This window comes from Charadrius vociferus, unplaced genomic scaffold (assembly GCF_000708025.1).
Source record: "Charadrius vociferus isolate BGI_N301 unplaced genomic scaffold, ASM70802v2 scaffold758, whole genome shotgun sequence".
NCBI classification, from domain to species: domain Eukaryota; kingdom Metazoa; phylum Chordata; class Aves; order Charadriiformes; family Charadriidae; genus Charadrius; species Charadrius vociferus.
Genome location: NW_009649934.1, coordinates 1090534 through 1114487, shown reverse-complemented (window position 1 = coordinate 1114487; position 23954 = coordinate 1090534). Strand labels below are relative to the sequence as shown.

The 23954-nt window shown below is 38.5% G+C and overlaps 1 protein-coding gene across 1 annotated transcript; it reads right to left on the bottom strand.

Annotated features, from left to right (window-relative positions):
- LOC104291939 (inter-alpha-trypsin inhibitor heavy chain H3-like) lies at window positions 1-22668 on the bottom strand. Its single transcript, XM_009891246.1, has 21 exons — window positions 22617-22668; window positions 18395-18418; window positions 17060-17226; window positions 16076-16180; window positions 15490-15652; window positions 14513-14623; window positions 13741-13866; window positions 13053-13169; window positions 12105-12273; window positions 11630-11755; window positions 11196-11377; window positions 10057-10242; window positions 8929-9068; window positions 8374-8528; window positions 6535-6540; window positions 4736-4786; window positions 4005-4118; window positions 3218-3422; window positions 1958-2130; window positions 233-344; window positions 1-130 (listed from the first exon to the last, which is right to left on the bottom strand). Exons 3-21 carry the CDS (start codon window positions 17197-17199, stop codon window positions 1-3), a joined length of 2511 nt encoding a protein of 836 aa, XP_009889548.1. The 5' UTR covers window positions 17200-17226; window positions 18395-18418; window positions 22617-22668.
- Between the last annotated feature and the right edge of the window lie 1286 nt (window positions 22669-23954).

Sequence of the window (23954 nt, the reverse complement as noted above, 5' to 3'; positions counted from 1 at the left end):
TTAAAACAGACTGGAAACAATATAGTCCGTATGAACACCATCTATCAGCCCAGCTCCATTGTCATGAACAAACCAGCAAGGAACGTCGACGCCGTGGTTAGGATCTGTTCTGTAATCCTTCTGCCAGCCCCTGCAAGGGAAAGCACAGCCATGGGCGTCTGGAGGCAGAAACTGCACTTTGATGAGGCAGTCTTTCCAAAGTCTTTGCAAAGGACTTAATTATTTTTTTTACCTTGTTACTGTCAGTTCGTTGTTTTTAACAATCATTGTGGCATCTGGTTTCTTGGGATCAGATCCAGGATGAATTTCAAGTATGGTGAAGTCAATGGGGTGGAAAAACTGTCCTAAAAATAGAAGCCAAAATTACCTTTTCAGGCATGTTGCACATATTAAAACAGAAACAAACCCCAGAACTTCTACATTCCCATGCTGTTTTCCATGTCCCCTTGGGGTTTTCAATGGATAAGCAAAGACCAAGTTTTGTGTAAGGTTGAACATAGACCTCTGGTATTATTTACTTTTTATAAGCCAGAATTCTATGCATATCATCTGGATGTAAGTTCCAGCTGCCAAAGGAACAGTAAAGCTAGCCTTTTCCAGATATCCTTCACGATATCCTCACTTTGTGTCTTGTCTATTCACTTGTATTTATTACGTACTCTCCAAGTCTCTAGCTTTTTTTTTTATCAAATAATGCATGTGTTGATCTCTGAAATTTTTGCATGTGATTCTGCTCAGAACATGGCTGACATCTAAGGAATTTTTGCATTCGTACCAGGATTAGCTTTTGCAGGCTTTTGCCCTGTCTGGTGCTTTGAGTGCTATAATGAGCACAGATTTTAGATTACTTAGTGAAGTACAGAGGCAAAGTCAAAGATGATGAAATTAGCAATGAGAGTGATGAGATGTGTAAGTCAGTGAACTGTAACATGGTGTTACCCACATGTCACAGGGGCTTTTGCAGTCTTCTTGCTACTTGCAACTCATACCATAGCAGAGTAACTTCTGTGTAGAGAAGTCCTTTAGCTTGAGGAGACTGGAGCAGGAAAGCTAAGTAACATTGCATCCTCATTCTGCTCTTTTTCTGTTTTGTTACAGCATTTCCCATGATGCACAGACCTAACACGTACTACCACTGACACCTCAGCTCACCCTCCTCAGGCCTCAAAGTGCATACCAAGACTGAGAAGAGTAAGTTTGCAGCAGTTCATAATTTTCCACAGTGAGTAAACTTCCTGACCCAGAATGAATGTTGCAGCCCTTATCTGATTCTGTAAGTGAAATCTGGAAGGCAAGGGAAAATGGCTGCTCTCTGTGCATTCTCCAACAGAGAACACGCACCAGCAAACCCACTACACTGGCAGAAAACAGGATTCAATGGGGTCAAAATTTTCATCCCTGAATTACCAACTTCACCTTCTACTAGAGTAAAGAATGTCGGCTAACATGAGGAAAATCTTAGATGATACAAGGCATTCTGTGGTTTTAATATATGCTAGTAAATCAAAATATACCTTAAAAACTTCTTTTCTTACAAGGATGCCCTGAGGTTTGGCAAATTTTGACCAAGCACACACATGTATTTTCTCAGAGTGCTTGTACTTAGGAGAAAGGTGATAAAGACAAAAAGAGATATCAAACCATCCAAGAGGATGGAGGAATAGTGTAGTAAGAAAAAAAAAATCTGAGGCTGGGATTGAGCAAGATAAAAAAGTTTACAGATGCCAGTGAGTACAATGAATGCCAGTGATTTCAGCAGCAGCAGAGGAATTCAAGAAAAGATAATGCATACAGTCTGAGCCCAGAATATTTTGTCAGAAATCTTAACGCGGCCAATCAACATCATCTCAGTTTCCTCCACTATCTCAGTTCTGAAAGGCTAAGTACAAGATTGTGTCTACAAATTATGTAGCCTCATAAGGAAAGACAAGCATGAAAACACTAAATGAAGTCATACCTAATAATCCATGGGTCTGCTCAGACAGTTTATCACTTTCCAATGTATACAATCCTAGGAAATCTTGGTGGAGAGGATGTTTCTTCCATACTTGATGCAAAACAATAACAAATGAGGCACCGCTGCCCATTTTAAGCACCAGATTTTTTTTCCTATTAATTATCAAAGTTAAACTGAGGAAAAAAGAAAAACTTGACTTAGGGCATTGTGCTTCCCAGAGTTAACAGCAACGAGAAGAAACTTGAGAAGAAAAAACACGTTCAATGAACAAACATGGCTTTATGAATTGGTCGGTGTTTTTCAAAATAGAGATTTTGCTGCATCGTTTGGTCCATGTGAATCTCTGTGTGTTCACAGACAGTCCAAGACTCACACTAAATGAAATTAATTTACACTGTAAAAGGCTACCTAGCCTTTAAACTTTTCAGCAAGATGTTTCTGCCAAAACTCGTCATCTAATAGCCCAATTAATGACAGATAGGTTAGTGATATGTAGATACAACACCTCATGCTCAGTAATAAAATGTTGCTAAGACCATCACTTCCTTGCCTGGATGCTACCTGACACCTTTTCCTTTTGTTTTTCAGAAAATACAACTCCTGAACTGTCTAGGTTAGTGCTACGATAAAGAAGATTTGCTCCTGAGTGTGTGAGTGATAGCATCAATGTGGATGTCATAATAAAAAAATAAGTATGCTGTATGAATAAGAGTTTTGGTCCAGCACTCTTTCTTTTGCAGTGCCATGCTTTGAGAAGGCAGTAATTTTGTTCCAGGTACATAATGAAAATGTGAATGAGGAGGAGATGCTGCCCATTCCTTTTGCACAGGTGAAAAATATACCTGCTGACAGGGCAAAATGTACCTATTCTATAAATATCACAATTTCCATTTCTTAAAATGGAGATTGTTTACAGCACATTATTATGTCTTTGTTTGAATGATTACACACTATGTCTAAAGTTACTCTTTAAGTATTTGCAAGACACTGTTGCATTAAGCACAATATCAAATCTACTTTTCCCTTAGTCATAGTAATAGAAAATCAGGGAAAATTCTTCACTTACTTATTCCAAACAGAGGAATTTATGAATACTCATTCAGCAGTTACACAACAAAGTAGAGAGCAGAATCCAGCAGGACTTGAATCAGTTTCTTTTGTATATTCAGACAACCTATCTTAAAAGTATATTATTGATCAACGCTAAACAAAGTGTAGAAAGTAACATAGGAGGCCTGACATTCTGTCTGTAAGCCTTACCCTTCTTGCTGCAAGGTGACTGAGTCCAGCCAGGTGAAACCCGTTTTCTCATCGCCATTCTGAACGGTGATCTTCTCAGGAGTTACCGTCAGTTTTAAATCCAGGTGCTTATTTGCAATGCCAAGTTTTCCAAAATATGTGTTTTGGATCTTTGCATCACTATTTGCTCTCTTATCACCAATGAGTTCTCCATTGACTGTGATGCCTAATATAAAAAGGAAACACCAAGTATTGTTTTATAATAGGACCTGATCAACTGATACCAAGGAGCATAATGGAAATTTAACAACTCAAGGAAACAAGTAAGAGTTGAAAAATAGATCAGAATTACTTGTGCGTGTTTGTTCCAAAGTAGAATAAAGCACAGGGGGCTTTTCTGTGGATTTCCACAAAGAGAACAATCACTTTATTAAGAAAAGTTAAATATTTCCTAGAGCACAAAGAGTCTATGATGGGCACAAATAGCCCGTGTGCCATCAGTCTCTCTTTACCAGGTATTCCATGAAATGGCAACCTAAGGATTATTTCATTGCTTCTGCTACTACTCACTGAGGCAAACTGTATCTCAACTCTCACAGTGGTCTTCAAACGAAGTTTAAAAGTTCGCTTTGCTCCAGGAACTGAAAACACAGTCATGGTAATTGGTACCCTATCACAGCTACAGTAACTCCTACTAACTTTGCTTGGAAAAAAGCTTATGCAGTATAAAAGAGAGAAATAGCCTTTAAACATATGACACTATTATAAGAATCCTGATTTACTGTATTTTAAAAAATGAAAAACTCACCTGTAACTGGGTCATTTATTAAATTTAACACAGCACCTGGGTTTTCATTGATATTGAAACAAATGGCATCTTCTTTTTGTGGCACCGATATAATGAAGTGTGGATCTCCATCAACTGAAAAGGCAAATCACTGGTATTTGCACAGTGATACACAGGTTCAAAGTTCCGCATAAACATGTAATGTTGTGGCAATGGAATTGTTGATGCTGGGAACCAGCAGGAACTGGTCCATGCACAAGCTGTACGCCCAGCTTAGTCCAGCCCATCCTCCAAAGGAGTGGTGTGGTCCTAAGGAAGCTGCTATCATATCCCCAAAGTGAACGGCATCCTTTTCCCCCTCATCTTTTCCAGGTACACGATGTATGTCCTGTGTCTCTTGCCCACTGCAAAATTTGGCGCATGGATTGTAGGTTTAGGAGGGCCACCGATAAGTGCTTCTCTCTGAGGGCCATGGAAGCGTTACTGAGGACAGGAAGTTCACTTGAATAGGGAATAGGCAGTTACCAACACAAAACCTAGCAATGGGAAGGAGGACTAAGAAAATGGCCATATATAATCTCAGTCACTTGATCTTTAAAAACCATTTAGAGATGTTTAAAGTAAATTAAAATACCAGCCCCCTGCTTTTGTGGAAAGGAATTCTCTAAAAGACTTAGAAGAACTGTGCAATTTAGTCCTAAATACCCTCTCTTCTGTTCTCCTTCTAAGCAGGCAAGACTCAAAGTACTCACCACTAGTATACCATGTGGGCTGTGTGGTATGTAGGTAAGATAGGCGTGCAGCTGCAGAATGTAAATTAAAAAAAAAAATATTATAAAAACTCACATCAAAATGGAATATTTACACACTATCTGCACAGTAGATGTAAGATGTCAGGAAGTCAGTATGCCAGGTAAATGGCTAATTCCATCCTAGATTTTAAAGCATATAGTCCATGGAGAGACAGTTTGTGCCCCTTTTGAATCAAGCAAAGCTTCGGGATTGAGGCTGACTTCACTTGTAGTCTGAATTGCTTTGAGGGTTTCCACAAGGCCCAAGTAATGTATCTGTAGGATACAAATGTCTCAGACTGAAGGACTAAGGTGGCTATCAGCAAGTAAATGCAACATCATCCATTGAAAACTTTTGAGGTTTTGACTTTTTTCTTTTTTTCTAAAATGAATTTTTTAAAAATGTTATTTAAATCTTTTCAATGAAGACTTGAGCAAACCGGACAGAGAGATTCAGAGAGAGAGAATCAAGACTAATCTCCATAGCAAAAACATAAATCTAACTCTCCCACTTCCAGGATTGCCCACCCAGCAATCTCAAGGGTCAGTTGCTGCCTCTCTCTCTTGAATAAAGCAGTTTCTTTTCCTATAAGTAACTGAACATATTAATTTAGTCAGAGATGCTGACATCATTGCCCCTTGCTTCATAAAGTTCCAAAGGAAATAAAAATACAAGCCTATCCTCTGTTCTTGGGAAACCACTTTCAGGAAAAAATAGTGGTTTGATGAACTGGCATTTAGTCCTTAAAAGCTATTTAGCTGAAACTTTTCTATCTGGTATTGTTCAACCTTTAAGGGTGTTTTAGCAGTGAGCAACATTTTAGCAGCGAGCAGAATTTGGCAGTATTTTTAAAATACAGTTGTAAGCCCAGGAAAGGCAGTTTCTATCTCTCTGGTAATTTCAGTTGTCTGAACCGATTTCTTTTGACAGATGCTGCTTCATTCAGAAACTTAAACTAATGACTTACCCGGCATAATAGCTGCGACAGCCTGTGCTGTGAATGAAACAAAATGTTATTTTAGAGGCTACAAAGAAAAAAACCTAATCTCTTCCACTTCCTTCCTTCCACCAAAACCAACTCCAAAATCTTGGAATTATGTATAAATTTCTAAATATTTAAAGAAAAACTTTGTCAAAAGAGTTGATTTAGTAGTGCAACAAAGCAATAGTTTTGAACAGGCAGAAAGCACACCCTGCTTTTCAGCAAAAATACTTCTCCACAGGCATGCGGTTTGCTCTTTAAGGGGCTGGGACAACCTGCTCTTCTCTGATTTCTCTGTGCTATCTTGTACTAAACTGTACTACTGGGAAATCAGCAAGATTTACTCACCTGCTTCCACGCTTTTCTAGTCTTCTACTCTTTTTATATCTGAAGCTATGGAGGGGTGTCTGAAGATAAGGCTTTGTGCTGAAGAAGCAGCAATCACAGCATCAATGAAGACATCTCTGTATGAGAGACTGTGCTACACATGGGTATCTGGGAGTCAACAGCGCTGGCCCCGCAAAGCAACTTATTTGTACTGGGCCTGAATTATGTGATGGTGGGGTGCTGCAATTTTTAGACATAGGAGGACCCACACTGAAAGTGGTATTTACAGATTTTTCCAGCTGAAAAGTTTCTAATCCATTTATAACACAGTCTTGATTTATTCACCAAGAATTTTATGAAACTATTGCACCCTAGATCAAGTAAGCGATGCAGGAAATCCATCTCTAACAGTTAAAAATATTAAGTAAATTTAATAAGAAATGTACATACCTTCAGCTGTCACCATGGGCAGGTAAGACGTGAAAGAAAGAAAAAGAGAAATTTACACTTTCAGTTGTATGATTAAACAGAAAGGATTGTGACCCTGTTAAAACATATTCTAAGAAATGAAATTAAAAACTGTTTGACAATTCAACCAGGTATCTTCAGTATTTTACAGTTCCATTTCTTCCCAATGACACAACTCAATATTTGTAGATCAAACAGAAACACACCAAAAGCAAAAAGCTGCTGTGTGGGGCAGCAAGACTGCAATTAATTAGGCATATGACAAGAGCACTATTAGTAATTGTTTTATTGTTACACTGTTTTCACATAGCCAAATGTTCCTCATTGGTTTTACTCTTTTGTGCTTTTCAAGGCATTTGCATCATTCTGTTAATACCTCCTGGATGATTCCGTAATCCTATTTGTGAATCTAGACTCTAGGGTGTGTAAAGTTTTTCTTCTCTTCTACAGCAGCAGTGATTTGAGTATTTTCTCCTATTACTGCTATATACTTTTTATATACAAAGAGGAATTACTTGCGAAAAAGGTTCAGGAAAGGGCCTTTGTACTACAAGTACCTGGAAAGGGAAAGTAAAGAGCTGAAGATCACGCTGAGTGGATACCACTTCTGTCAGATGTTTATGCAAGTTTATCCATCTTATGGAGTCCAGCTGTAAACTTTAAGGTAGTTAGGCTGTACACTGACTTGAATGATAAATTAAACATGAAGTGGTTTTATATCGATATCATTATGATAGTTATGAAAAATTATGCAAAAATTATATCAGCAGAATGCCTGAAAAATTATTCAGAATTGAAGGGCACTTAGCAATTAATTGGTTTTAGGACTTACTCCAGTTGAAAGAAAAACCCACTAACCTCTAGTAAGCATCTCTGTTATGCTAAAATGCCCTAAGTTACCATGCCTAATTCAGGAGATAAAGTTTTTCATCTAGAAGCCAGCAGAGAGCCTGCACAGAGCCTGGGCGGAACTTTTAGGGGCACTAAGCAAAGTCTGGGAAAAAAAATAATGGATGCTTATAGAAGAGACTGAAAAACCTCACAAGAGGTTTGTCCGACCTGTTGAGGGAGGAAGAGATGAGAATGGCCCGAACAACACACACAGATGAGGGCAGGGTGGCTTTAGGGTGCACTGAGTGGATAGCATTTGCCTTATTTTGCTAAACAGGAATAAAGTCATTTTGTTTCACAAAGGTTAAACAAAGAGGGTGAACTGTATGAAAGCACAGTGTTTTACTGAGCAAGGAGTTAATAATTAGCCAAAGTATCAGAGGAGTTGAGAACAAATTGTGCACTTTCAATATAATTGCTTCTCTCTCTGCAACATATATGAATACTGTGTTTTGCAGATAAAATCTCAGTCCTTTTGCAACCTGATATATCCTGCATGAGGAAGATCTCATCCAAATTTTCCCTTTCATGTAGAAAGATGTCACTATATCTACTCCTAAACTGAAGTATGTAGAAAAATAAAGGAGAAAGTGATGTGAACTAAACTGAATATAGCTGAGTAATTAGATTAGAAATGCTTCTTGGTTTTAGTGGGTTTTTTGGTGTAATAGTTTATATATTTAGCTGAAAATAAGGTTGAGTTTTTTTAATGTATAGTATTTTGCCTGTATGATTTAGTAATGAAGGATGGTTTGATGGAAATGAGCTGTACAATGAAAAAGAATTTTGCATAAACCATACACAAAGTTTGGAAAGTAGATTTTTCAGATATATGTTCAAAACTGTGCCAGCATAAAATCCTTTCTTTAGGGCAACACCAAAGGAACGCTTGGCTCCTCAAAGAAAGTAGAATTGTGAAAACATCTATACCTTCAATGGGTTTATCTGCAATCCCATCTTGATTTTCATAGTCTTCTGGCTTTGTTACCACCATGGATGTCAGTGGCGTTACAAACTTGTATTTTAATGAGAGGTCCAAGGCTTCGGCTGTAAGATTCTCCTTTTCTTCTCCTGTAGCTGCAATACTGAATACAGGTAGAGACTCCTAGCACCAACGATTGCTAAATTACTCGCTGAACTCTGGATTAAATATTTTTCTTTAAAGTGCAGTCATTTCTCTGCAGCTAATTTATCAATAAGGAATATTTGTTTCAGTCTAAAAGCACTTCTGTGTCCACTGGCTATCCAAGAAAAAGGCAAAACTGCCTTTATATTTGCAATAATTTAAAATTGTTTAATTTGCAACCTGAAACAGGAATACTAAAGTTGGGAAAGAGAACATATTGGGGGACTTTCCTTACTGTTTTTTATGCTTTCCCATTGGCATCTCAGTCTGATGTGAATTTCAACTTTGCATGCTAGAACTTGTACCAGCCAGATGGCTTAAGGGGTTCATAGCAAAGATGTTATTCTAGATATAATTACCGCTTTTCCAGGAGTTGTTCAATGGTGAGATAAGCCCAGAGCCTTTCAATGTAATCTCCAAATATGTATTGTTGTTCTTGGAAAGCTTTCGCAGTTTGCTCGGCATCTTGTTGTGTAGTATATGACAGGGCGTCATTAGCCTGTTAGGAATAAGGAAACTTATCTGTATCATAAGTAGCCAGGGATTTCCAGAACCTCCCGAAATCTAGACCTTCACATCTGAAAGCCTTACTGAATTGAAAAAAGAGTCTGGTCCTGCACAGCACTTGCCCAGGAAATTATCAGTGTTGTATCAGGATCTTTGTTCCATTGCTTCTGTGAAGGTTAGCAGTGTACACTATGGGACATAATGCAGTTTCCAAATTCACATGGCATTTTTGTTCATTAGCATCTGGCTACTCAGGATTTAAAGGACTTTGATTATGACGCCAATTTCATACAGGAACATCTTCAAGCAGATATGCTAGCTAACTTACTAATAATACATTATTTGTATTTGAAATACACCTCATTTCATATATTTCAAATACCCCATAGTGCATGGTGGATATATGGTGCGTATATGCAGTTCACAGTATTTATGATAACATGATGTATAATGTTTGTGTCGTGTTTCTTGAATATCAGGGGCAAATATTTTTACAGAATCCAGATCTGGAGAGGTATTTAGATCACTTGGTTCATATTAGAAGCAGACTTCTATTTTTGAGAGGAAGGCATTTCAAATATTCAGCTGGCTTATCACAGAATGGTTCAGGTTGGAAGGGACCTGATCTTATCCATCAGTTTTCTTCACCCAGTGAAGACTGTGAACAGTGAACGTTGCCTCCTGAAAGAACCAGCTAGGGTATTTAGAGACTATACTAAAGAAAAACAAATCCATTAACAAAGCTAATCTGGTCACACTGTACAAAGGTGTTCCAGACTGACCCTAATATACCTGACTGAGTTAGGCAAGTAACCTGCAGTTTTAAAAGCAATGACTTTGGCGCACTTAGTTTCTCACAGATGCAGTAACAAATCCTGTCACTGAGGTAAAGAAATACCAGTACATATTTTAAGTATTGCCAGCTTTGAACATTCAGACATTTTGCGTACCTTACTTAAGTCAAAGAAATCCATACTTACACCTTCACCTCTCACATCTACAGTCAAACTGTTTTGGTTGTTGTCTATAAAGCGCCCAGCTACCACAATCTCAGACCCATCATAGAAATGCTTAAAACTGTTTTTAGTTAGGTCTGATATTTCATTTTCTGGGTAGTTTAACTCCACATCTGTGAGCATAGGATTTGACACCTCATCATAAAACCCCTAGAGGACAGGAAAAAAAAAAAAAAAAAGAAAAACATTTCACTATCATTGAATTTTTAATTCATAGGTAGACCTGTGCCCAGAAACATCCTGCTATTTCAGCAGTGAAAACTAAAAGTGTATTTTAGAAGAAATATTTAAATATTCAGTAAAATCTCAGAGTACAAGGCCTAAAAATCTGCAAATGATGGAAACGAGAAAGGACATACAAACTCTTCAGTCTCATGAAAAGAATTGAAATACCTGAGAACATGGTGTCGGTGATATGTTCCATCAACGTTATCAAGAGGGATCCCAAGCTTCCCCCATTTGATAGAAATAAATTTCTAGATCTATTCCTTCCAAAGGCTGACATGACAACATATGCCAAAGGAGACTAGGTATTTTATTTTGGCAGAGCTTGCAGTGAAATCCAGTATTTAAATTCTTTGGTGAATTTTTCAAATAGTTGCTATTGGAATGTGAAAAGTAAAAAAGCTCAACTCTGAACTGCCTATACCTGTTCTCATGCCTTATACGAGTACAAAATGCTTCAGAAGATAAACCTGCTTGCAGTACTTTCCTAAAGACAGAATATTGAGAGCCTTTATGCTCTGTCATCCTTCTCTTCCCTTGACATGCCATTAACTACATGATCTGTGAGGTATGGGTGATATAATGACTGCAGCAATTTTGCTGCATGATGAAGTGTTCTTCAGAACTGTGACTTGTGTCACCCTATGCCAAGTTTTGAACCCTCTTCCATAGCCCACAGTATCTCCCTTTTACTGTCCTACTTTCTGCTTTTCTGGAAGGGGAAAATTAAATGCAACTAATATTCTGATTACGGCAGACTCTGGAGTATCTCAGTACCAGACTACACTTTGGGATTTTGATTACTTCAAAATAAGAACATCTGTATAGTTATCTGAATTAATGTATACGTCATCTAATTTAAGTGTTGATTACTGTACCTGAAGCTGTAAAGCTGAATCAGAATCAGGATAAATCCGACGGGCCAATCCTTTATTCTCCAGTGCCATCTTCTCCAAGAAGTTGTAGTCAACACCATAGCCAAAACCAAGATTGTATAAGGGATATTTTCCTTCAATGGCTTTTTTCACATGTGCCTGAATGTCATTCGTATTTGATATGCCTGCAATCAAACCAGAAAAAAACAATGAGTTTTATTCATAAATAGACAAAATTATCACAAAATGAAATGTGGCTAGTGATGTTCAGATTTCTTAGGACGCATTATCAAAAACTTGTTTAAGTAGTATGATGCTGGTATAGTAGCATTTAAAGAATGAAAACAGCCAGAAGTCAAAGATGGAGGCAAATTTTAACTGAGCAATTTTTGTTAGTTAATTCACTCTCTTTATTATTCCATCCAACACAAACTTACCCACGTTTGGTTGGCCATCTGTTAACATGATAATTATAGAAGCGCTTCGCTTGGGCACAAGGTTTCCTTCATGAGCAGCATTCAGCATATCAATTCCCCTCATTATACCACCATGTAAATTTGTCACTGCAAGGTAAACATAGAAATTTGGTTCCAGCACAGACACTCAAAATAAAGGCCTATTTTTCACTGGAATCTGAGGAGATCTCATTACAGGATGAAAATGAAAGATTTGGATTTGCAAGCAGGGGGATGTTTAGACAGAAAAGTACCTGGACTTTGGAAATACAAGAAAAAATAGATGTCATGTTCTGAGTAAATTTCAAATTTAGGAGTGGCTCATCAGTAATAATAATAAAAACAAACAAACAAACAAACAAACCAAAAAACCAAACCCCATAGCATTGTGTTCATAGACTGAACTGATAAACTAACTTATGCAATGATCTATTGGCAAGCCCAGTAAAGTACTTACTGCCTTCAGTGTCAATGCCCCGAACAAACTTCCTTGCTTCATCCAAATTCTCAGGAGTGGCCTTGATTAATGCGTCTTTCCAGGTGTGTACTTCACTACCAAACAGTATGAAATTGAAGAAGTCATCTTCTTTAATGTCATCTAAGATTTTTAGAAGTGCTTCTCTTGTCTATAAGACAAAGGGATTTAGGTGCATGGTTCAACATTTGACAAAATAGGTGCTTGCAGATTTTACATGATTAATCTCTCAGCATTTGGGTATTTTTAACCTCTTACACACTATGTTGTGCAAAAATTCTGAGCTTGTTCTGTCCTTGCCAGTCCCTGTGTCTATTTCAGAGTCACTCTAGTGAAGTCAGCCAGTTGCAATTACATCTGGTAAATCTTTGTAGCCGAGAGGAAAATCAGGTCTCACGCCATGGATCGTTGCCTACACTGAGGTAAGCTGGCATGGCAACTTGAGAGTGACGGGAAATGGGTAGCTACAGGTTGGTGGAAAAGCTCATCCGCAACAAGCATGGGTATTTTGATGCAGCACCAAAACCTGAAAATTCTGAGCATTCGCTTAGAATGAGGAGTCCTAACTATGAGAAGAGCTGCCACTTCCCAGAGGATATAGAATGAACAACATAGATAATGCACATAATACTGTATGCGCATTTTAATTTTGGAACTGTCCGGTACATGTGACAGAGCCCTCTGGAAATGATGATATTGACAGCTTTGCACTAATAACATTTATAAGTAAGTAAATATAACCTGAATGTATAGAATTTTGTTGTACAGTACCGCTTTAAACTAGTGCTTATGGTAATGAGCATTAGAGAGGTCACAGCATAAAACCACTTGCTGTAGCTTAAGCAGCACATATGCACTATAAGCTGCCATGTCCCTTCCATCACAACGGAGGCTCTTCCACTGGGATTTCATAGTAATGTAATAACTTACCTGTTCTATTTCTCTTCCAGACATTGAGCCACTAATATCTATTACAAAAATAACATTCTTGGGCAACTTTGGAAGATTTGTTGGTGCAAAGAAGTGTACAAAGTAGCCATTGACAATCTGAAAAATAAAATGTTAAAAAAAGCAAACCAAAACCAAAAGACTTTTGTATATTATAAAGATAGAATGGCTAAAGAAGAAATTACTTTCCTTTAGCGTCTAGCCCCTGAGTGGACTAATAGGCTTTAATGGCCCTGACCAGTCCCACCTCTGTCCATGGGCCCAGTAGCTTCATTTAAGCACAAGCCTGGGCCTTTAGTCCCTGCTCGAGCTACAATAAGAATGGCTGTCTCCAGCTGTGTCACAGCCAGACCTGTCCCTGTCCATGGACGCCACTGATTTGAATCCCACCCTGCAGACTGACTTCCCCCCTTGACCTCGGGCTGCCTCATCACCACAAACTTGCCTGCTGACCTGGACTCTCAGTTGAATTTGACTACCATCTCTGGGCCTGCCTTGCTCAGGTACTGCGGGCAGTGGGTTTGTGGCTGGCGAAGCCCCTGTGCTGTCAGCTGTGTTGTCACGCTTGGCTCCCTGTCCTTTAGGGAACAGCTAGCCCTCACTGCTCCCTGACCTTTACTATGCAAGCTAAGCTGTTCAACAGTTCAAAACTTCCAGCTGTCAGATTTACCTGCAAATTATCTGGAGTTGTTCTCTTCACATCATATTTTACAGTAAAATCCCCATCCAAGACAGACTGTGAGCAATTTGCACAGGTTCGCTGCTGATCAAGAGTTGGCTTGAAAGAGATATGCCCCTGAAAAGAAAAGCCTTCATTAGATCTGAACCTTAATAGCTGAAATTTTTCTACAGAACACAAAGAAGTTGCATTTTTGTAAAACTAGTATATTTATATTCACAGACATGAGAATAACCTGTTTTATCAGGTTAGGCATTAGGTTGTATCCATATGCATTTATATACTTATTGATGGGTAACTGATATGTGAAGGCTGCTAACTACAGCTTTCTTCATATGTTTACTTCCCCACCTTTCTCGGTTCAGACCTCCACTCTAAAGGATACCTTTGCCTGTTGGGCAGTCCATGTCTTAGGCATTGTACCACCTCCACACATGAGAAAACTACTTGTTACTGACTCAGTTCTTCTGTAAGAAATACTCCTATTAGTATCCAGGTTTCCAACTACTGCTGTGGGACAAGGCCTACCAGTTTGAGTACAGTACCACGCCAACAGCTACGTGGCTTCTGAACTGCATGGAGATGGCCTTCAACTTGCTAGCTTGGAAGTCAGAGCTCATTTGCACAGACAAGCCTTTACTGTATTTCTCTATTTTTTTTCCTCTCGCTTCCACCGCTCACCACTACAGCACTTTTGCACTGACATTATTAGTTCAGAATTATTACCGTAATAAATAAATTATGAATGCAGTAGTCATTTTACCTTTTCCCCTGAAAAAGTTTTTTTAATGATATTTTGTAGATCATTGGTGATGAATGTTCCTTCCGCTTCCAGCTCAGTGATACCCTGGGGCTCAAAGATATTTACTTCAATCTGAAATATTAATTGAAAATTCATTGTCACTGATTACCCCACAACATATCAACTTGTATCAATACATACAATTTATATCAATTATATATATCAATCAATTATATCAATATATATCAACTTATAACAATATATCAAGTCAAAAACAAAGCTAGAAAGAAATAAACCTTCATAGAAATATAACTTGTTTGAAAGCTAGATAGTGGAATTTTGTAAAATGTCAATAAATACTCAAGTCCTTGAAAAATACAACCCGGCCATTAGCTGTAAGTTGCGCCCAACTTCGACCTATATTTCAGTATGCCTTCTATCATAGTGTGTTTAAAATAACGCTGCATAAACTCTTATAGATGCTGAGTTTGTAAGGATTTTTACACAGTATCTTCTGGGCGTACAAAGGAGAAAAATTTTGCCTTAGAGCTGGGTTTTAGCAAGGCAGATAGGAGTGATCAAAGACCAGTTATGGCACACAAAAGCCACAGTATTCTACAATGCGATATATATGTATCACTGTAATTTAAGATGATGTAATTTCATAGTGGTGTGAGAAAGGTGTCGTTTATGCTATAAAGGCATTTATAAAAACAATTAGTCTTCTATTTTACCCCAAGACATCATAATGGCTTTTTCAGGTTTCCATACATCATTTCTTTTGGAGGCTTAGTAACAGCCATTTTGTCACCTTACAAATAAAAACCTGCACTAAAGCATATTGGTGTGGACTCCACATGTGATTCGTTAGAAATATTATGGGCCTTTAGCTCACCTGTGGCGCAATGGGGAAGACCATGGTAGTCCACTTCCAACAGACGTACAGAATTTCACCATCTCTTAAGTTACAGACTAATTTGATACAGTTTGCTATTTACCTCAAAATCTTTGACAAGCTGCTTCGGTTTTACTTTGATGAACATCTCATATTTTCCAAACTGTCGCTTCAGCAATTCCTCATATGTGAGTTCAAAAGTGACTTTACTGGCTGCTTCAATGTTGACTGAGACGGTGAATTTTTCTGTTTTTCTTCCTGAAGCTCTGCATTTAAGTGGGTAAGAAAAAGAATATCTCTATCTGCTTTCCCAGTATTTATTGTTTGGGTTGGTAGAGTATGATTTTCAAAAAGGAGTAAAACAGAGATGGGAATTTTAATCTATTGCTAAAATCATACTCAAACTGTAGACTATATTCAAGTTTCCCAGTGAGCTTAATTCCAGGGAGAGGTCATACAAAGTCAGTGAAAGTTGCAGAAACAGTCTTTCTATAATTGCAAACACTGCCGGCGTAGTCAGAAGTTGTATTCCTTACAATAACTCTAAGACTGCAATAACTCTAACTTAATGATTGGGTTTTGTTCCTGGGAAAAAACTAACTTCAGAAATATGCCCAAACAAAGTATTTCCAATCTCACAATTTGCTATGGGATGATGGTGTGGAAGCCACACAAAATATAATTCTTACTTGACAAGACCAGCAGTCTGTCCCTTTGAAACAGCCTTCTCGTATTGCTTTTTTGCAACTTCTTTTTCCTTTATAATTCCAGGATAAGTGACACCATCAATTGTCCTGCGGATGAAAAAGTCCTCGTTTAGCTGAATGGTTTGCACTGATACATGAAACGTTACTATAGGCATTTCTCTGTTTATTGATTAGTTTGCTAAAAAGCACTTTCAGAAATCTGATATTGCCAAGATCTGAGCACTTTCACTGAAGTTGGTCTTCTCAGTGAATATTAGCTGGAATGAAGAGCTCTGTGATTAGTATCTTAAAAAAATCTAAACCAATTATTACACCATTAAACAGGCGTTTCTCACATGGAATTCATCTCATCCTATAATAAAAGTTCTAGCATGAATTATGAGTAGTTGTGCTCTAAAGGCTACTCTTTCTTTTCACTGAAAGTTTTTTCACTTTTGACTGAACAGTCATAGTGTGATTAGCAGAGATGGATGTGTTTAAACTGAATTAAACCTCATAATGGTGTGAGAATTGCGTATTATTGCAACTAAAGGTACAAATGTACAAGAATAATTCTATTTCCTGCCTTGCATTCAAATATGATTTTTTTAAATGAAAAGATAAATTAAGCTATAATGCCATCAGGGAAATTAACTAATGGAACTTGTCTGGTTTGATAACACCAGAGTAAGTAAGTGGTATTTCTAAAAAGGTGAATGGATCTCCAGAGGTGATTCCCCATTCCCTAAGGTCCATGATGATGAACAGAAAGAATTGAAAATTAGTCATCTTTTCTATAGATGTACCAATGTTTGCCTTTCTCCACGTTATCTTGCACGTTAAGTTAGCAGCACCAGAAAATTACCCAGGAGGCATTTAGAAATCTATCAAATGACAAAGTAAAAATGAATATTTGAGTTCAGTTTCTCCCAGTTGCATTTGCACAGATTCTTAGTCTTTTCTAACAATATTGTAAAGATTACACACATGCTGAAGTTGGTAATGAAGGCTGTCTTAGGGAGTTCAACATCAAAGAAGACTTCTTTGTGCACGTTTCCACGATTGACAGCTCGACTGGTGATGACATTGTGAGCAAATCGGGAAGTTATTTTACTATCAATTTTCATGCTATAGATTTCTATCCCATTGACAACCTGTAGATTGAACAATGAAAAAAGGAAAAAAAAAAAAGAGCTAGCTGTTACACTGATGTCTGTGTTAATCAGCCATAATCATATTTTTAAAAAGAAATCATGGCAGGACATTCTATCACTCCAAAGCGAAACAGGAAACACCTAATCATAAGAACTGGAGCACAGCTGTGTTTCCTTGGGTATCTATCACACTGCCATCAGGGTGCTATTCCACAAGTTATAACTATAGCCTCTTTAACAAAATACTACTACCACAGCAAAGATGCTGCCATTATAAGAGTCAAGTTTTTTTCTCTACTGAGACTCTGACTTTTGTTTACGGTTAGTCAAATAGCACAACAACTTACTGCTGCCTCACTGGATTAGTCACTGTAATTATCAGCTGAATGGATGACTCCTAGAGCAGGGATATAAGTAGTCATCTTGTTTAAAAATAGACCTAAACAATTCCAGATGGCTCCAAATTCCATTTTATGTTATTCTCAACTTCCTCACAACTGGGGCTCATTCTTCTTTAAACAAGGAAAGGGCAGGGCGATACTTATTTTCTATTTTCTTTGAATGCTTAGCTATAAGGTTGCTGGAGACTATATGAAAGCATAGGTAACAACAGATGGGACTCCTTAGGCAACTCCGCAACAGCAAGGTCTGCTTCTTGCAGCAAAACCAGCACTGGAAGGAATTTTGGAGTTTTTATGGTGGGCCTGATCTCTGGCTGGTTGATTAAGAAGGTCCCCAAACAATCACAGCATTTAAGCATTCCTTAAGTGGAGTCCAGGTGCCAAGTGGAATCAGCCTCAGAGACGAGGTCTCTTGCCCTCCTTAGAAGTAACTACAACATAAAATAAAAGTAAAAATAAAACCAACATAGAATGGATGCCTGTTAAGAGATACAGAAGTGACTTCAAACAACTTTACTATGAGGTTAAAAATCATGTATTCATTCTCTTTCCTTGTCCAGGAGTTTCCACCAGAGCTTGGAAAGAAACTGTCTAGTTAGTCCTACTGCCTAAACCAAGCAACTCTGGGCTACTCCCCTCATCACACACGCTCAGAAAGATGCATTTGCTCAGACTGGACTCACAGAAACATGTTGTGAACACAGCAGGAATATTCTTGTCACTATAAATCTTTCTCAGTAGCCCGGACAAAACCAAGCCTTACTCACCAAGTCATTATCAGCATTTCGCTTCTGTAAAGAGAAAAACAGGGAAAAAAATCATGACTAACATAGGAAAGCTGCATTTAGAAATAAATCACTTAGTACTTATGTAGTTGTCTTCTGCTTCCAAGTCAAAAGAAGTCGTCTGGGAGAAGGAAGGCTTGAGAAAGGTCCTCATTAGTAAACTGAGGTAAATTTGAGGGAAGAGCAAGTAAGGCATCTCAGGCAGGTATAAATATTCTGCTTTTAGCATTCCCAGTTTTGCTGAATCTTTTGGTTTTCATCTGATGTTAGTGCACCCCAAATACCGTGGGTTTGAAAATTAAGTTAAACTTTGAATGTTGAATGTTGCTGATTTTGTATTTTGCTCTAGTGACACAAGAAGATATCTTCTTTCAGCTGAAAAAAAAGAAAAAGACCACCTGAGAGATGAGGGGAGAGTGAGAGGAAAAGAGACTTGAATGCTCAGTGCCTTTTATATTTAAATGTCGTTGAGATAAAGAACACACTAAAATCTGTATAATGTGGCTTCCTTGAGTATAGGTGGGCTGTGTGGTGACATCAAAGTAAAAACAGAATATCTTGTCCTGACGGTGACATATTTTTCTTAGGAATTCCTGGGTTTTGGTCCTGTAGTATATATTTTGTCTTTTCAAACTAATTCTCCTTTGGGAGAAAAAAGGGGTTTGTATCAAAGCTTAAAAAACAGTTTGCACATTTTTTCCAGTCACACATCCACACTATCAGGCAGACCCATCCTTATGCTCTTTCAGACTTACTCCTAATTTTTTCCTGTTTCACTTCAACAGCCTCTCATTCTAACATGAATAAGTAAAATGGTAATTCAGCAGGCTTACAGAGACGAGAGGTGGTCACTGTGAAAGGCTGCATGGAGTTAAAAAAAAAAAGCTGTCAGGACTTTTTTTGACATATTTTCTCCCAGAGTAGGTGAAAGTATCAGAAGCTCTACAAAAATACCATGCACTCTCTTCTGAAAGAGAGAACAGGCTTCAAACATACTTACTGTATCACGTTAAAATAACAGCTTGTGTAACTCAATTCCCGTAAGCTCGGCTGCAAATATCTTATCTCTTGGCTCAAAGAGCCACGTGGGTCACGTTTTGTGCAAGCTTGTTTACCTGCTCCACCAAATAGAGGGGTAAAGACACAATAAAGTATCAGGTCAGATATACACCTCAGGTACAGTTATGGCTTTTGTTACCTTTCAGAGTTAGGAGTTTTATGGATTGGAAACTGAGACACAGGGTTATTTTTTGTTTATTTTGGAGTTTTTTTCAAGATACTATATTAAGTCCATGGTAATGCAAGGTTTTGGGGGAGAGGCTTCTCAACTTCTGTAAGAGTCTGGCCAAAAAGACTGCGTACATTTCTCCAGGTTCATCTCTCAAACTGTTATTGCCATACAGGTGATTTCTGTGTGCACCTCTCCTGTATCACAAACCTATGAGGGCTTTTTTAATGCCTGTGTAGAGTACATACCATTTCAAATCCTTCCTTTCCAAAAATGAAATTATCTTTTCCCTATCTATACTCTCATTACAGCTAATAACTTTCTCTTACCAAACATGAACTGAGGTATGGACCCTGGGAAATGAAAAGCTGGAAGTCACCGAAATGTCAGTTTGCTTGGTACAAACATTTCCTTAAAGTGGAATTACCAAACAGTTTAAGAATACAAAAAACGACAAAAGTTACTTTTGTAGTTTTAAATTCTGTAATTCTGACTACTACCGCGTAAACTAAAAGATACTTTATCTGCATTTATTTTTTACAGAATTGCTGTTGTGCACATTCTGTATCAGAATTATTTTTTCTACAGTAGTTTTGAAAGAGTTCTGTTCCGATTCTGTAAATAATTTGGAGAGTATACTGTCATTTTCATTAAAAAAGAAAATACAGAAAAGTCTTGCAGGGAAAGGTATTAGTTGGTTTGTACTTGGGCTGATCTTCAATGGTTATGCTCAAATACAGCTGGACATTGTCCTGGGCTACCTGCTCTAGCTGACCCCGATTTGCACAGGGGAGTGGATTAGGTGACTCTGCTATTCTGTGATATTTTTTTTTCATTCTTAATGATTCACTTGCACGTAGCTAGAGACCTCACTAACACTGAGGTCATTTTAAGGTATGTGGGCAGAGAGTGATAGTGTCCCATTAAAAAATACAGTATGCATTTCTAGACCAAACTGAGGTATTAATATCCTCTACCTTGTGTAATTTCAGTTACTTGATAAAATGTTTCTATAGTATTTCCACATATTTGCCAGTTGTACCAATTTTTTTTTCAGTTGTACAAAGGTAACAAATTCTGCTTTTGTTTAATACTATTTTGCTGTGGCAACAGCAAAGAATATAGGTGCAAAAAAATCTATGGAAATTGGAGAGGAAGAGCAGAGAAAAAAGGAAATTTGAACTCCCAAGAAAACTGAGAGGGAAAAGAGGGCTCCCATTATGGTACTTGCTGAAAGAAGCCCCGATTTTACAGCTTGGGAAACTACAACACAGCATGACTAAAAGATTCAGCAAAGACTGTATGGTTAACTTGAAGTGGCCTCTGGGAATTCACAACACTGAATGAGGTATTTCCATATATCCCTAAGTACCACACAGAAAAAATAAGGCATGAAAATTATTTCCAAGTCTACAGCAACATTAAAGACTTCATCATCCCAAGTGATGCTAATTGGAAATCACAGAGAAGAGACGATAATGCAGCTAAGCTATGAAAACGAAACTTCTTGTGAGCTATGCAGGAGTCTTGCTGCTGCCAAAATGAGAGGGTCATAAAAGGAAGGCTGTATCATAACTACCCAGGCTTTGCACGCTTTGAATATGTAATTCTAGGGGTAGCTTTTAATCTAGAAAAAACTTTTCCACCCTTTGTAGCTGCATGCATAGGAACAAGGTGTACTAGTGCATGTAGGAATCTTTGAGTTGGATTTTTTTCCCAATTCTCAGCAGAATGGGATCTGCCAATTGTGTTTGCCTGACTGTGGTTTTAAAAGCTGCTTTGACAGCTTGAAGGTCATCAGCCAGACAGACTTCCAGCCATGCTTCAGCACCCCTCACTGGCATACTACTTGCTCAAAGGAGCTAAGACAGGGATGGGGAGCGAGACCTTCACACTACATAGCAATCTCCTCCATTTCAATCAAATTATATTTGCATAAAGAATATAACAAAACCTGGAGAATCAACCATCTTTTCTGTAGTGTTCCGCATGTATGGATGGAGCGTTGCACTAAGCTTTGGCCATTTTCCATTTAGAAAGGCTTTAGCAACGCAAGACATACCAAGAACAACAGTTAGTATGGTAATCAGGAGGAAAAAGCTACATTATATCTGGGCTACAAAATGCTTAAATAATAAGAATCCATGGCATCTTGATTTTGCAGCAATAAATCTCAAGCTGAGTTTAAAAGGTTAGATATGTTATTATCCTGATTTTCAAAGAAAGAGTCCAAGGACCATAACCTAATCAACAGAAATTGACTGTAAATTGCTTTGCCCTGTTCTATCTGCTAACCTACAATGCTCCCTAAAGAGATTTGCCTCTGTAACTTTTCATAGTATGTAACCTCTGAGAGAGAGGAAAATAATTTACTGAGGTGAGGAGTAGTGGCCAGCAACTTAACTGAAGGAAATTAGGCAGAATGTCAAGAAGCACTGCCTTATTCGGAGATCCAGTCAAAAACAGAATGGCTGCTTTGAGGGACAGAGATATATTTCCTGTCATGCTAACATGCAAATCTTTTGAGAAAAATCCTACTGTGTCACTTGGATAGTGGCCATATTTATCTGGATGCCATGTTACATCTCTGTTTTCTGCTTCTTGGAGGCATCTTTTCACTGATATTTTGCATTGCTTTACAAGTGCTAAAGTCAGTTCCCTGGCCGCACCAATTGTTTTACACATTTAAATATACAACCACTAAAACATTTACTATTATGTGGTGATGACAAGGAAAACAGAGGAAAAGTGATGCTTTTAAAAAGAGAGATAGGACGGCTTCTTCAGAGCTGATACAAAACTGAAGCTGATTAGAGGTAAACTAGTCTGAGTCCCAAGTCTGATCTTGTGTTCACTGATAACAGAGAACTCAAAGCTCCTGGTGCCAGCACTGTATGAACTCTCTGAAAAATGTTGATAAATGGCAGGAAGTTAATTTATGAAGAATGGGAGCCCCATACATGGTTGATTACTTACCTTGATGTTTCTGACATGTGTTACCAAAAAGTCTGATGATGCAAAGGCAGGAATCAATAATAAAATACAAAGCAATAGATGGTTCTCCATTTTGGAAAAAAGTAAGTTTCCAATCTGAACGTTACGCATAAATATATAATTTTTTGTTTACCGAGTGTTAATAAATAACCCAGTGTGAAAAGCAGGATTAAACATTAGGCATTTGAGAAAAAAATCAAATACTGAATTTTGAATTTGCATAATCTGCAGAATACTGTTACAAAATACTGCTACAGAATTTACTGACTATTTCAGCGACGTCTCTTCAATGTAATATCTCCAAACAGAAATTCAACAGCCATTTCTGTACAGGCAACTGAGATTGATCTCTGCTCCAGACTCACCTCTTTTCCAAACAAAACCCGTCATCTTTCTGATAACTTCTTAAAGGCTGTCCCTGGCTCATATTTATTGCAGCCATAACAGAGCTTGCAGTCTCTTAAACCCATTTATGCTCCTGTTCAAAAACCACCTCCGGTAATCCTGCGTATCACTCAGGTACCCGATTTAGGTAAGATTATTGACATGTGTCCTGACTAGTCCAGAAACTTCGTATTACATGCTTTCCTATTCATCTTCATGGCTGAAACCCTGGTCCAGGGTCTTGCATCTCGCGCAATCGATACCCATTCAGCCAGCTGCCGCAAGGCCTATTTTCTTTATTTGTTATCTTGACACATCTTGCTAATTCTCTCTTCATCTTTTTAACTGGTTTCATCGCTTCTGTTGCGTGAAACACAAACTGTGAGGGCTGGGAGTTAAAAGCTCAGTCATAACAAAATATTGAAGTTTACAGGATTCGGGGTATTTTGTTTTTCCTGCAGTCAGCTTTCTGAGGTCTGCAGTGGTGTGAGGGACACAGGAGGACAAGTCCGGGGGCTCCTTTTAAACCAGCCTGGAGCTTTTTAAACCAATTCTGTGCCCCATCCAAAGGTGACAGGATGGCTCTGCAGAGCAGCTGCGCTCTGCCAGGCCTCCCCAGGCGCCTCATGCCCCAAGGCACACAGCAAGGTGGCGGGCTCACTGTGGTGCTGTCCACAAGGCTGTCACCGCGTCCCTGTCCCCACCCTTCCCGGGGACTCAGCAGACGGGTCTCATGGAACAGCACGCCGAGGGCCCTCGTCAGACGCTGTTTTTGAGAGGACGGCTTTGTTTCTCGGGCCGTAACAAAGGGGAACGCCATCCTCACCACGACTGGTTGCCGCCACCCTCACGCCTCCCTCAGGCTCACTGCCCACTCTTAAGATGGCCGCCTCACCCGCTTCCAAAATGGCTGCCGCAGCGACGCGGGGCGCCCGC